Raw genomic sequence first — 14,551 nt, forward strand, 5'->3', positions numbered from 1 at the left:
CTCACTCCCACGCTATGCTATAATTTGCCAAGCTCTGCCCTCCAAGAAATACGGCCCCAAGACCAAGGAAGGCTTTGAGGAAGTCACGACGAGATAGCGCTGCAAGTGGAAGCCGGTTGCTTGGAGTGTGCAGATTTCGTTTTCTTTTCATGTATTGTTTATTTTGTTGTTGTTGTTTAATCGAGACACTAAGGCGAATGAAATCATTTTCTTAGCAAAAGTTCTGATCATTTCAATGTCAGAGAAAAAAAAAGATTTTTGACAAAGTGCTGTACGTAATCCCTTTGAAATCCACAAAGCTTCACTTTTTCAGCAATTTTGCAGTTAGTGCTTTATTCCAGAATATAAAACCAATAGACTGCATCCAAATTCTATATTATTACAAATTTGTGGAGTAAGAAAAAAAAAAAAGAGAATTAAACATGCATCTGAATGTGATCATACATTTGCGTTATTGTAACTCCATTTTTTTTAGTTAGTCATCCACAGGGGGGCCTTGGTTTACGAGTTTACTATAAAGTACAAAATATTCCTGTACCTACTTTACTATTTGTCTGCTGGATGTGTGCCTTTAAGGGGTGTGGCCTAGTGATGAACGTCTTCAGCTGCGACAGGTTAGTGTGCGTGTGAGCGCTTGGTTGTGAATCCTGATTTACCGGAAATGCACACAAAATTAATTCAGTGCCATTGACGACGAGATGACAAATTAGGTTAGTGTTTGGGTTATTTTATTTTTTTGACTTGAACAACTTCCACTTGAAAAACTCTGAAGTCGAGGCACTCGTCAGTCATTGAACCACTGCACATGTGTTACATGTTACTTCTGAAGACCACATTTAAAAAAAAAAAAAAAGTCCTGCCATGTGTGGTGTATCCCAGCATTCCTTCCCAGTGCTTTTCCCATGCTGGAATGTGTGTTTAAAAAAATAATAAAATCAACTAAATGACTCACTGACACCCCAAGCCCCCTGCCTCAAACACCTGACCCTCTAAACTACTTTGTAATCTCCATTCTCAGCCATTAAGCGCGTGCGAGGCGGCCAACATTGTGTCTGCCATAACATATAAGAGGCTTTTTTTTTTTCTCCCCTCCCTTGTGAACTGCCCGTCAACTCGTGCTCACGGGGTCATGTGAGGACTCCCGCCTCTGTGGTGCCCCCAGCTGGTCGGAGGCAGCATTGCCACGCAGCTGTGGTCCACCCCCCATCTCCAAGTGTGTGTCTGTGAGTGTGTGTAGCGGCGCTGCTCTTTACTCAGAGTTGACTTTATGGGCTCGTTGAGCGCGGATGGGCACTATCATGGCCGTTATATGATTATCTGGCGCTAATCCACGAGACTGGAAGAGTCCTGCAGGAGCAATTGAGTGCAGTCTTATCTGCATTTTTCGCCAATTTTGTGGCCAGCAGGCTTAAACATGACACTGGCTTTATTTCAACTCATCATTTAGGGTGGATTTAAACTGCAGGTCCAAGTGCGTCCGTTCCAATTTGAGGTTTATGTACGATCATTTTCGATGTACGTTTCCAGTGATGCCAACAATGCAACCTTTCGCATTTGTTAAAAAAAAAAAGTAAAAAATGACCCTCTGTCATTATCTTCACCTGATGCGTTTTTATATTTGAGTTGCGTTTGAGTCCTTGGAAGTATTGCACATCTGCACTTTAAGTGGTGACAGGTGTGCACGAGATGCATTGAATGGAGAAACGTTGTGCAAATATGGGAAAAATCTACTCAAGTACAGTATTGAAGTATTTGTACTTTTTTGTTACGTACATTGCAAGAGTGTTTATGTGATACATTTATGTATACGTGTGATTTTTATCCACCTTGGGTGGAGTTTTTTTTTCATTTTCGCTGCTCTGATGCATGTCTCAACTGAGACATTTGGGGGGGGGGGGGGGGTTATTGTATTTAAGAATGCGGTTTAAATCAGCCTGTTTCTTCTCTTCATTTATCCTCATTTGCTTTCTTGGTGGTTGTTTCCTATTTTCCCCCTTTTCTTGATTTTTGTTTATTATTTTCCAAAGCCCTTTTTTTTATCCGACTTTTCAAAGTAACAGATAGACTCGTGCTAGCAACAAGCTCCGCGGGAAATCTTTTTTTTTTTTTTTTCCTCCCTTTGGGCCGCTTTTTGACTTTCCTCCTCGGAACAAAAGTGGACCTCGGGACACTGAGCGACAATAGGAATGACGTCCAAGTGACATTGATGTTTGGACTCTCTCTGTTGTAGGAGGCTGCTCTATTTCCATGTCAAGTGTTTTCAAAGGAAATTCCGGAAATGAGAAAATATCTTGTTTTACGACACATTGCAACATTCTTAACGCTGTTAATATTAGAAATATATAATTATGCAATAAATTCAAATAAACATGATATCATATTTGGAGAAAGATTTTTTTTTAACAAATAGTAATGCTTGAAATTGATACTTGTCCGTCCAAATAATGTCACTCAATGTTTGACGTAAAGCTGAGCTCTTTGTCTTTTTGACGATGCCAAATTCTCATTTGTGAGATAACGGTCACTGTGACTCATTTTGCGATGCCGGGTCACGTCCTGTTTGTTCGCCTGGTGATGCTGTTGTTGAGCGAGTGAAATAAGGTCTGAGACAGCAAGGCAGTAACGGCGAGAACAAACTCCAGCATCTCCAAATCAATTTCCTCCAAATGGAATTAAGCCAAATGGAGGCGCAGCACTGTAAAGCTTCCCCTCATTCCGCCGCCTTTTCCCCCCTCAGTGCCGTTTGATGGACACACGCGTGAGGTCGATATCAATAAATAAAAAGCTTTTTTTTTTCTTCTTTCTGCGCCCGCTCGATTCGCGCAGTCGGCCACGTCCACCATTTTGGCTCCAAGGTCACAGCTGGCTGAGCCGCGCTTTATTGCCTCCATTGAGCAGCCGCTAATGAAACGGCCTTTAAGGCTAATGTTGTTCACCGCAAACGTACGTAAACACCACACATCATCGAATTTGGGCTTTTATGGAGGCGCCCGATGCACCTGAATGCCTCTTTCATAATATCACATTTTATTTGGTGCTCACTTTTTTTTTTTTTTATGACTCATCAAGCAGAGAAAAAAAGACTTTGAATGAACTCTTCATTCGTGAGAGCCAAAAATATATACAAAGCCAATATGGCTTATATTTACTTGCCGTTTCATACTGAGAGCCGTTCTTAATATTTGGGATACCTACGATAGCTACATGGGACCAAAAAAATTCATATATATTTTTATATATATATATTGTTCCTTGTCCCATTTTCCGATATCTTTTGAAAGCGCCGCCTCACCCGAGTGTGTCTTGTACGACCACGGCCGCCACAATGCGCGGCTCGTCGCAGCGTGACTTTGCCCTCGTCCCGCCATTTCCTCTCGTAAGCCGACCTGAGAAGCATAGCGTGGCCTTTTGTAGCTAATACCCTTATTATTTGTATTTTTTTTTTATTACTTTTAACGTACACGCACCGGCTCAGATGTCCTCCTCCCTCTCCTGTCCTTAACGGCCTTTATCCTTTTTTTGTTCCCGAGTGCCCCAACCCCCTTTGAGGAAACAAAAAAACAAGCACCCATCCTGTCCGGCGTGTCCGTGTCGGACAGTAGAGCGAGGTGCTAAAAGCCTTTTGTCCACCAGGAAGACCATGTCAGCGGCTTCAGTGATGGGGGGGGTGGTTCAGGGGTCATTTTCTATGTGTGTGTGTGTGTACAGGTCGAAGTACCCAAGAGCCCGTGACTAATGTGGGTTGTGCCCCCCACTCCACTCACCATACACCCCCTTTTTTTTTTTTTTTCTTCTTCTTTTTCCACTGCTGGCCCCCACTGTCCAGATGGCCAGTGAGGAGAATCAATGGTGGGAAGGCGAGGACAGATTTGGGATTCCTTTGCAGGACGCCGGGGTGAAGGTGGAGGTTACTGGCGCTTGATGGGTGCCGCTGGATAAGTCGCTCCCAGGCTGCCTTGCTCACTAAGCCTCAAATTTATACCAAGAAATGAATGGAAAAGCTTGGACATGAAAATGTACAACACAGTGGAGAGTTGGGCTTAATCGGTTTGGAAAAATCAAATTGAGATTTTTTTTTTGCCATTTAAGATGCAAATAATGTTCATGTTTCCTTCTTCAAATACATAACAAAAAGAGGTTGTCATCTGCGACGACGTGTCCGTTTTAAAACTCCAATGTGGCAAGCCGTCTGTGCAGCTGCGTCGTCGACTCCGGACGGCGTACGATGCGCCTTCCAGAACTGGCCAAATGCTTTAGTTAGCGTTTTTTGTCCTCGTTGCTCTCTTTCTCGTAATGGACTTCAGCTCCGTGCTTAACCTTGAAAGCATCTGAGTGCATTTGCGTTGTTTGTGTCGCCCCTAAAACACACGCACACACTTTATTTCTAAGCTCTTTTATTTCTTCCAAATAATCCGTTTTGCAGGGAACACTCGGTCGGTGTTGGTGGTCGGCAGATCTGCCTCGCAGGGCTGAGATTCTGCGTTTGAATGCAAGCTTCAACCTGCCACTTCCATTGGAATGTTTTCTGGCTGGAAATGCCCTTCATCCGTTTAAGTGGAAGGAGAAGCTCAGCTCGGCGGCCGTTTTAAATACTTTTTAAATATTTATACATTGTTTAGTTTCAACTTGAAGACGCTTTTCTGTTTTTGAAGAATCGTTCATAATTTGCCAAAGTGCTGCTTAAATTTCACACTTGATGGGTAGTGAGTCATTTAAGAAAATCCACACACACACACGTTTGTGTATGGTCCATTACAAATTGTTTAATTTTAAATTTTGCATAATATGTCCCCGTTCATGTGCACTCATTGGCCATCGGGTTTAAATCATCAAATACAGCAGCACCGGATCAGTCAAAACAAAATATGAACATTATTATGTTTGAAAAGGTCAAATTTTTTTTTTTTTTTTATGCCACTCTTATAGCTCATGAGACTGCAACAGGCGCGTTTTTGATGAATAAAAGATAAGTGGCGTGGCGTCGGAAACAAAACAAAACGTGTGCGGCGTCCAATCTCCGAGCCAAGTCCAGACAGAGAGGCCTCTCTGTTCCCCTGCTCGCTATGAATCTGCCCTATCTCATTCCCCGCCGCTAATTCCAATTTAATTGCCAGTAGCCCGAAGCCTCCTCAATAGGAGTAACAAATGGTTTGATTCTGTAGACTTCATCAGACGGCATTTTAAATGCGACACAGTAACCTGGCGCAAATGCCAATGAAGCCTGGCGAGGAGCTCCTCTGTTTACTAATTATCCTTTTTCTTACTCCCAGCCACACTGCGCAAGTTGTCTGATTAAATCGGATTTGTGGGGATTGGAAGGTGGGGAGGGAGCGAGGCAGGCTGGGGCGTTATGGCGGCGGCGGCGGCGGCGGCGGCGGGCTTGGTGGGATGGATTGGACGGCGAGCTAGGTCCGTCTTTGTAAAGGATCCGCCGTTCGGGCGGCCGTGTCGCCGTGAATCATGTTAAAAGGCCGCCGTTGCCGTTGCTCACGCTGACGTTAATTCCCAGCATGCCTCCTTTATGATCTTTACAGTTTGTGCGTCTGCGAGCGGGTGGGAAACACACAAACGCGGGTGATGCTGCGGAATTTATTTCCCCTGCAGTACAGCAGGGGAGGAGTCGCTTGAGGGCGGGAATGTATCGAACCGAAGAACACAGGTGTGACCTGCCGTGTGGATTTTCTCATTCGCGTGGATGTATACATGCTGAACAAATGGGAATTCATTTGAGAAAGGTGGCAAAATAATTGGGCCCGTTGCACCGGACAATCGGGAACAAATTAAAGTCAGCAACTCACACCCGTCCACCGAGCGATTGACCGACTCACTGCAATTGCCATGTAAGATGAGATTCTGATAACACAAAGGAGAGGGAATATCAATAATATTTCAGAGGCAATGATCGTTTTTGCATTTCATTCACTGAGACTCTACACGCTTCCCTTTTTAGCCACCTGTACAACAATATAAATATCGCTTAGTATTTTTGTAGAACGCCAAATATTTCTTCTGTACAACTGTATAATTTGGGTTTCAAAAGCACATTTCAAACAACTATCAAGGTATGAATTACAGGCATAATATTTTTGTTCTTAAGTATTTAAAATGACCAAATTCCAGCCAATTTTTTTATTTATTTATTTTGTGTGGGGGCGAGGGTGGTGTTTGAATTTTGTCTTATGTTGTAATGTGTACAAATAAATGAAAAAATAAATAAAATAATACATCGGGTCCTAATCTAAAGTGCGTCTGTATCTCAAATATTTGCAGCAAAGTTTTGCAGCAAGGCTTGGTCCAATCCCGCATGACTAGCGACGTTTTACTGTATTCCGATCTACTCCGACATTTAGCCGGTACTCTGGATCCTTCCTGTGCCCGCTAACTGTAATTTCCATAACATCGGGCAAGCGCAACGTTCCAGTCAGATGGCGTGACCGCGCAAATAAAAAAAGACTCGCTGTCAAGCCAATGGCCGGTGGAGCCGCCATATGGCCGTGATGACATTCTCTTCGGGTAATTAATATGGCATCTGGTGGCATTAATCTCGCCGGCCGTCATTGGTCTTGCAGCATCCGCACTCGCTCCTAAGAACCCCCTCACACACACACACACACACACACACACATTGAGTTATCGCCACCCGACTGAAAAACCGCCAGGCAAAGACGCAACAAAAACAACTTTTCTTCAATTCCGTGCCTGCGACCGGCTGCTTCTCCAAGGACTCGCATGAGCGATTGTGTTTCGATGTTCTATATAAAACATGCGGGCGACTGTGTGTTTATTGTTGTTTACAATGCTACTTAGTGGAGATTACGGCTTTTTCTTTAAGTAGCTGTTAAACACAGATCACATTTACTTGAGCAATAAAATGTCCAATTAGATTGCTTTCACTAATTTATGCTGCACGCTGTCCACGTTCCACTTTATTTCAAAGTAATCACGTCTTCTACTGCCCCTGATTAGCATACAATTAATTGCTATGTTTGGAAATGCATTTTTTGCCAGCATTTATCTGTTGAATGTTTATTGCCATAATCTATAAACTGCGCAGCCTCATACTGAGAGCTATTTCTCAGATTTGGAGTCACTCAAGACTCCCCACTAAGAATCTTCATAATTGCGTCTATCCCAAATGCCTTTAATAGAATCGGCAAAGTTACTCTTCAAATAAATGCCTTATAGATGAAAATGTACTGAGGATGCTTGCAAAACTAACCTCTTTGCATTTTTTGTGCTCTTTCTGAAATGCCTCAAGATGCCGTGTAAATAGGAAAGTAGTACATGGAGCGTCAACTGTTTGGAAGTGATAAGGGACAGTGAAAATCCACACGAAACGGACGCCCACTCAAAAAGGTTGTCAAACAATCAAAAAAAAAAGCTACAGCATAACAAAATGAAGCCCCTCCCCTCACGTCAACAGAGTTCCTTTGCACGTATTGCTCGGGTCATATCACAACGCAACGTCATGGACGTCACGAGCGCTCGCAGTCATGGAGGCGGAGGCCCACGCCAATGGCCTGTGATTGAACACCTTGCATTGAGGTCGCGCAGATCGCCGCCTCATTAACTGCGGCTGCACCGCGGCCTCAATGTTGTTGCCGCACAAAAAACGGACAAATATTTGACCTCCCCAAAAAAGTGAACGTATCCAATAAATCCCGTCATAACAAAACTTGATTATTATTTTTTTTTTTTGCCTGGGGACTGAAGACATTTTAATCAGACCGTGAGATCGTACAGTATGCTTGACATTATGGCACAGTTAGCGCCGCCCGGCCCAGTGGAAGCTGTCACCTCCCATTGGGGAGTATTGCTCTCCATTACCGCCCTCGTCCGTCCCCCACTTAAATAACAGCAGCCCTGCCACTCCACTCGCCACCATTAAGGATGCGCCAGCGCCGCCGTGGCCAGGCAGGGGCCCGGGCATCTTTATAAATAGATGCGGGAGACAGAGCGAGAGGCTGGTTAGGGGAGCTAAATTATTCCAAAACAGCCAAACAGGACTGAGGCGAAAAAGCACGCACACACACACACACACACACACACACACCCCCGCACACACACACACGCACACCCCCGCAGACCACACCGGCCCCTCCACTGCTTCCTCTTCGGTGTCACTTCAGGCTGACTCAATTTTACACTGTAATGGACCTTCTGGGTCAACTACTTTTCTCCCGTCTTTTCTTCTTTTATCTCTCCGCCACTCTCTTCATCCATCAGAGGCACACACACAGCTCGGTCGCCGGCAGTATGCTTTGTAGCACTTAATTTTCTCTAATCAAGGTGTGTTCTGCAGTAGAGCCAGCTCTTCTTTGCGCAAATGCAGTGAGCGTGTTTCAAGCCCAAAACGTGTCACGATGCGTTCGCAGACACTCAGAAAAAAGGAGCGTTCAGCTTATTCCTGCACATCTTCCATTTGACTTGAATCTTTTTATTTTTATTTTATTTTTTTTCAAGCCGCAAAGCCTCACAGTGGTGCAAGAGCGACTTTCTGCTCTTGTAAACTCGCATCTGATAATCCGATAATTAACGTTCAACCTTCTTTGATTGCTCCCCATAAAAGGGAAATCAATGTAATAAAAGTCGAGTTTATGAGGTGTTTTTCTGCACAAGTGATCAGAGCATTTCAGTTGTCGTGCACTTGCTGTTTGTGCAGCGTGTCTGTGACATGTCGGCCATATTTGGCGAGTGTGGACTATTGTGAACGTCTATCAAGCCATGCTAGCATTAAGCTAGCTAACTTTGATTGAACCTTTTGGTTTGCTGTGGTTAATTCTCTAACTAGTGCCAAGGAGGACTTCATGTCAGATTTATTTATTTATTTCTTTTTGCCCTACGCATTTGTGGCCGGTATCGACAACCTCCATGATGACCCGATACCTGGTTTCGATACTTGCCCTTCCCTAGTAATATTCCTTATCTGAAATCTACTCCAAGGAAAAAAATGCTGGTATGTTTTGAGAAGTTTGGGTTATTTTGAACCAAAATTGGGTTGAAGATTACAATCTATAAATCTCAAATTTTTTAGGGTCATGTAAAATGAGTTTGAAATAAAAATGTCAATTGAGCATCTTGTCCATGAACCAAATTGAATCATTTTAGCGGCTGGCATCAAATTGTGACCTGCAAATTGTTAGTTTTTTTTTTCTTGGTTCCAATTTACTGTATACGTAATAAAAAGTGACGTACTCCCGCTTTCTCCCATCGTCCGTCCTCAGCCTCCATTCGCGAGACGATAATTGATCCAACAAGGAGGCCAAGGTTGGCCTGCTGCCGCCGCCGCTAGTTATGAACATGAGGCAGCGTGGCGCTCTTCATAGATTTTTAAATTAGTGTCAGCTTGGCCCCCAAGATGTGTTATTGACTGATTAACTAGGAAGCGGCTTCCAAACACTCCCAAGTCCTTCCCTAGAGTTTCACCCGGCCTGGTAATTGAAAAAGTGGAAAGGCGAGTGTGTTCAACAGTTGGCGTGTGTGTTTGTCCGCTTGCAGCTGTGTGCTCTTTATCTCGGCTGGAGAGAGAGAAACGGTCAAGACAGGATTGAAGTATTGCGTAGGAGATCTTTATCCCGGCGCAAACAGCCGCACGGAACGTGTGGTGTGCGAGGCTTTTTCCAAGACACGGCCACGACATTCTCAGCAGTATCTTGTTACTACAATGAAATGAAATGATACTATGATATCTTGGTATAGCCTGTAAGGAGTTACTGTGGGTGCCAACAGATCCAAACTTGATTCATTAATGAAAATTAATGTTTTTTTTTTTGTGTGTGTGCAGGTTCTGACATGGCCATCTTCTGCCTGCTGTGTGGCAAGCGATTCCAAACGCAGACGGCATTACAGCAGCACATGGAGGTCCACGCCGGCGTGCGCAGCTACATCTGCAGCGAGTGCAACCGGACCTTCCCGAGCCACACGGCGCTCAAACGCCACCTGCGCTCGCACACGGGTCAGTGAAGGCATCGCGGCGACAGTCTGCGCCGTCTCACTCAGTCAATTTCAAATACACTCACGCTCAGCCGGCTTGCTTAATTATCTTATTTTCATTCCCTTTTGTGGGGTGTTGACACTTCAAAGTGAAACGTCTGACGATTAACGGCGCGTCGGGGATTTATGCTGACAAAACGAGATGGTTAGCACAGTTAGTCACGGGGATCACAAGTTTTATTTTGGGCGTTTTGTTAATTAACGCCTAAGTAGCAGCATCGCAAGAGGTGCGGAACGTCTGGAGTTATTGGACACGTACAAATAAGAAGAATCCCTGCAGAAATAGAAACTCAAATTTATTAAATATGTGGAGGGAGAGAGAGAAAGAAATCATCATCTCTGCACCAAAAAAACAAAAAAAACCTTCATCTGCTTCTTTAGCTTCATCTTTCATCCCCAAACCCACAAAACATTATTTTTCTAACATTTGAAAATGTTCTTGTATTAAATTAAGTTTTTCATCAGAGTGTTTTCGTGTCGCGCAGTCGTACGTGGACGCCCAATTGACAACCTTTTGTGTGCGCATCCTCGGTCGAGAAGCGAGACGAGGCTAAAAATAACTTACAGTAAGTAGAAAGGCGTGTTTTATTTGGGGCGGGGGGTGCGGAGCGAGGCGTGCGGGGGTGCAGCTCCTCCATTCATCTTCATTCAGGTCAGCAGTCAAATCGGGTGTGCGGCGGTGGTGACTTCTTGTCTTCATTTGTGTGGCGGTGGCGTGTGCTGAGGCCACAGCAGGATGCTAATGCGTTGTTGACACATGTGGCCAAATGGACCCGTATGAACACATGGAAATGAATTCCGTTCTGGTGTCGAAGGATGGATGCTTTTTTTTTTTCTCTCTCTCTCTCTCTTTCCCCCTCCTCTCGCTCTCTCTTCTTCCCCCGCCTCAGCCGCTTGTCTGCGACCTTAAATAACAGTCTCACTGTCACGGCCGATTTAGCTCACCAGCGCTCCGGATAAATATTTGAAAGAAAAAGGCGGCGAGATGAGAGCAGTCGGCTTCCATTTATGAGTCGGACCAAGTGAGAATGTGTGGGGGAGGGGGAAGTGATGGGGGGGGGGGGGGGGGGGGGGGGGCGCTGTACAGTACCTGCGCGGCCAGCCGGCACGAATGTCGCTGGAAATGGTTGGTCAGGTGTTAAATCACAAATGAGAGCGTGCTTAAAATATGACTTGTGTTCAGGGAGGAGGAAATGGGGGATTACCAAGTGGGAAATCGGTCCTCGTTTCCCGAGACGGGAAAAGAAAAGCAACGTGGCGTTCCCTTTGAATTGGCGCCTTGAAGTTAATCATCTTGTGCATATTTTTGGGGAACAGAAGAAGAGGGGCCAGACACGTCTGAAAGGAAATTTCACGTGTTATTCATCGTTATCATATGATTAAGCCGTGATCTCCTGATATGATTAACTGATGTAACGTTCCAATATCATTGAGCGATATCATGATATATTGCATGTTGAGATGCGATGAGACTGATATGATTGATGCATACGATAATATAGCGATATAATATTCTGCTCAAATATGATATTGATTCAAATTTAACATATCACAATACTGTGACATGGTGATATTTATGATATGATATTTAATGACGGTATTATCTTCTATAACCTATTAAACTATGATGATATAGTGGTGTTATTTTTAAATATGATACTGTTACTGTGCTGTGATAGCACGGTCGTATGAACCTGTAGTATGATATTATTACATCATATTGTACTGATATGGTCACATGACCGACCGTATGATGCAAAGTCAGATAGTTTCATGGCATTTGGTTTGATTGATTTGTATGATCATATGCCAATTTATGATGATAAAATATCAACATCCTACATTGGACAGGACAGCATATGTATATATAATTTTCCCAATAAGTTTTCTCTTTACGTTTTGTGATGAAATCCTCCAAAATGGTTGCCCGGAGAGACACTTTTAGGATGGAGCTCTAAATTCTCAGTTATCACCGTGTGATTTGAATGGACGCCACACGTAAGCACCGATAGCTTCCCGCACAAGAATGTTCATTGCGTGACTTAACATTCTCTTGTGCGGAGTGACTTTTTTTTTATTTTTTTATTGTTGTTTTGTTTGAGGGACATTCATTACGCATGCTTCATTTACCTGTCTGCCGCCTTATCTCCGCAACGCAGCCGAGAGCCGTGACACTGGATCTGCGTCAGTGACGTGCAATTTAATGGTGTTTATTTCAGCTTCTTAATCTGGCCATCTTTATTCTCCTCCAACCACCCGCACGGTCTACAACACACACACGCTTAGCTTTATTTGCTCTTTTTGTCGGTTTACGGCATGTATGCACAGTGCATTAAAGGTTCAAGTGCACGCGCTCAATTATACAGTGTCGGCAGCTGGGCCTTCTCTGAAAACACACACACACATCACACAGCAGACCTTCATTAATATTCCATTGTTGTTCACTGTCTGTCTGTGCCCAAGTGTGTGTGTGTGTGACAATTTGTTGTCCGCTGCATCGTTTTTGTGTTGGCAGCCGTATTTGAGCGAGCAAATAAATCAGATGTGGCCGTGAGCCCGTGATTTAAAACCTATAGAATTAACACACAAACCGGACCCCCCCCCCTCCCCCCTCTCAATGGTGCCCTCGGGCATCGCCACCCTCAGTACTCCTTTGGGGTGTCACATGAGATGGTCTGAGTGTGTGTGTGTGTGGTGGCAGAGGGACGCAGGTGGCGATGCCCAGGGGCACCCAAGGGTCCAGTGCCCATGTGATGCGGTTCCACCTCACTGTGGCTTCCCTGCTGCTGCCTCCGGAGAGGAAAGCTAGGAATCAGTGCCGAATTTTCCACTGAGTGGTTTCAATTCAGGTTGCACCAATTTTCCATTAGAGCGGTTGTTTCTCCAACTTTTTAATATTTTTGTTAGCCACAGTGACTTTGTGCAAAGTCCTACACTTTTTCTTATAGGAAGATTTTTCAGTTTGTATATAAAATTTACTCAAAGGACTCAAAATGCTTGTATTAAAAATCAGTTCTCCCTTCATAATTTGTTCCAACCGTGCCTCCATAAAATTGTTTGTTTGTTCATCATGAAATAAAGCAATCGAATATTGTGCTTTTCAAGTCGTAAAACACAAAGGATGTCATAAATTATTTAAATAGAATGTCAAGCATTTAGCAGTTTGTGTTTCATTTTTTAAGGCTTCAATTCAGTTCATGGTAATTCTCCTGCTGCTGTGCCCGTTTTGGCCTTCGGGGGGCAGTCTGTCATGCCGACACAAATGAAGAACGCTACTTTTGCCTCTAGTGACATCATGTATGAAATAGTGGTCATTTTATTGTAGACGATGACAAATATATAGTGTAGCTGTGAAGATTTTTAAAGCATCTGTCACACTCCATTGAGTGCTGCTGGTCGCACAAATTAGCATTGGCGTCCGCATCTGTGCCTCGGCATATCACAAAAGATTGACTTAGTTGTGTTTTTTTGACACTTAAATCTAGATACCCAATTTAAAAGATAATTTTCCGTAATCCCTTGAAGACACATTTGTTTTTTTCTGTTGTGGAAAGTATGATTTGTCTACTGAGCCCCGACTGAATGAATGCTATTCTCCCCACGTTCTTATCTCTTCTTGTACACGATATCCGCTTGTAAGTAATCACGGCTTTCAAATGCAACAGCACACTAAATCACACTTTTTCTTTTTTTTTTTTTAAAGAATCCAAAAGTGAGTTTGCTGAGTGTGTCCTGATAAAGTTTACAGACATAAGAAAAGAAAACATATAGCGATAAAGTGCGAGAGAAAGTAGAGCTCGGGTCATTGGCTCCCCCGCCGCGGATGCTGAAAATGAGATTTTCAATACGATAGTGAATGATGAAGTCATATCTTTTGAATGCAGCTTCGAAATCGCCTTCAAATAGAAGATGGAAAAAAGAAAGTCCAGTAAAAGTAATTGTTGTTCGTCTTGCTAGATGTTAGCGGACCAACTGCTTGTGATTTCTTTTTTTTTTTAGCATTTTAGCAATAATCAATTATAGTACCTGATTAAAGGACAAAATGAGTTTTTCATTTTCTGCTTTTGAACACTCACTACTCGGATTGCTATTTTGCTAAATATTGGCATACCTGAATAAATCCTTTTTAGCCTTAGCTTGTTTTCTAGTCAACCAGCTACTTTGCTAATTGCTAGCATACAAGGTTCTTGTATGTTAGAATTTTGATGTCTTATTATATGCCGCATGCTCATAAAATTTGAATAATATGCTTTGAGACAGCCCTGCTTGAAGTCCCATTTTCAAAAAGCAATGATATTAAATGTTAGGCCATAATAAGAAAAAGGATAAATACACCAATTTCATAACAGTCCAATACAAATGTGATCTGGATAACAAGATTTCTACAACTTGTATGGAAAAAATCTTCTTCATGAACAACTTTCAATTATTTATTTCAAGTCAATAAAATTGCAATTTTTTTCAAATCAACAACTAAATACAATATAATAACGCTTCTTTCGGTGGCATTAACAGTCATGACATTGAAAAAAAAGGGAAGCTATTAAGCAATAGGACA

The 14,551-nt window shown here is 43.2% G+C and overlaps 1 protein-coding gene across 1 annotated transcript in view; it reads left to right on the forward strand.

Moving 5' to 3' along the window:
• zbtb16a (zinc finger and BTB domain containing 16a) overlaps positions 1-14,551 on the forward strand; it is an 89,720-nt gene that overhangs the window by 64,204 nt on the left and 10,965 nt on the right. Inside the window, exon 5 of the mRNA XM_088279851.1 lies at positions 9,785-9,955. Coding sequence (XP_088135977.1) covers positions 9,785-9,955 — 171 coding nt within the window. The remainder of the gene's footprint in view (positions 1-9,784; positions 9,956-14,551) is intronic.

Source organism: Idiotropiscis lumnitzeri, chromosome 17 (assembly GCF_059441095.1).
Source record: "Idiotropiscis lumnitzeri isolate Australia: NSW breed Sydney's pygmy pipehorse chromosome 17, RoL_Ilum_1.0, whole genome shotgun sequence".
NCBI classification, from domain to species: domain Eukaryota; kingdom Metazoa; phylum Chordata; class Actinopteri; order Syngnathiformes; family Syngnathidae; genus Idiotropiscis; species Idiotropiscis lumnitzeri.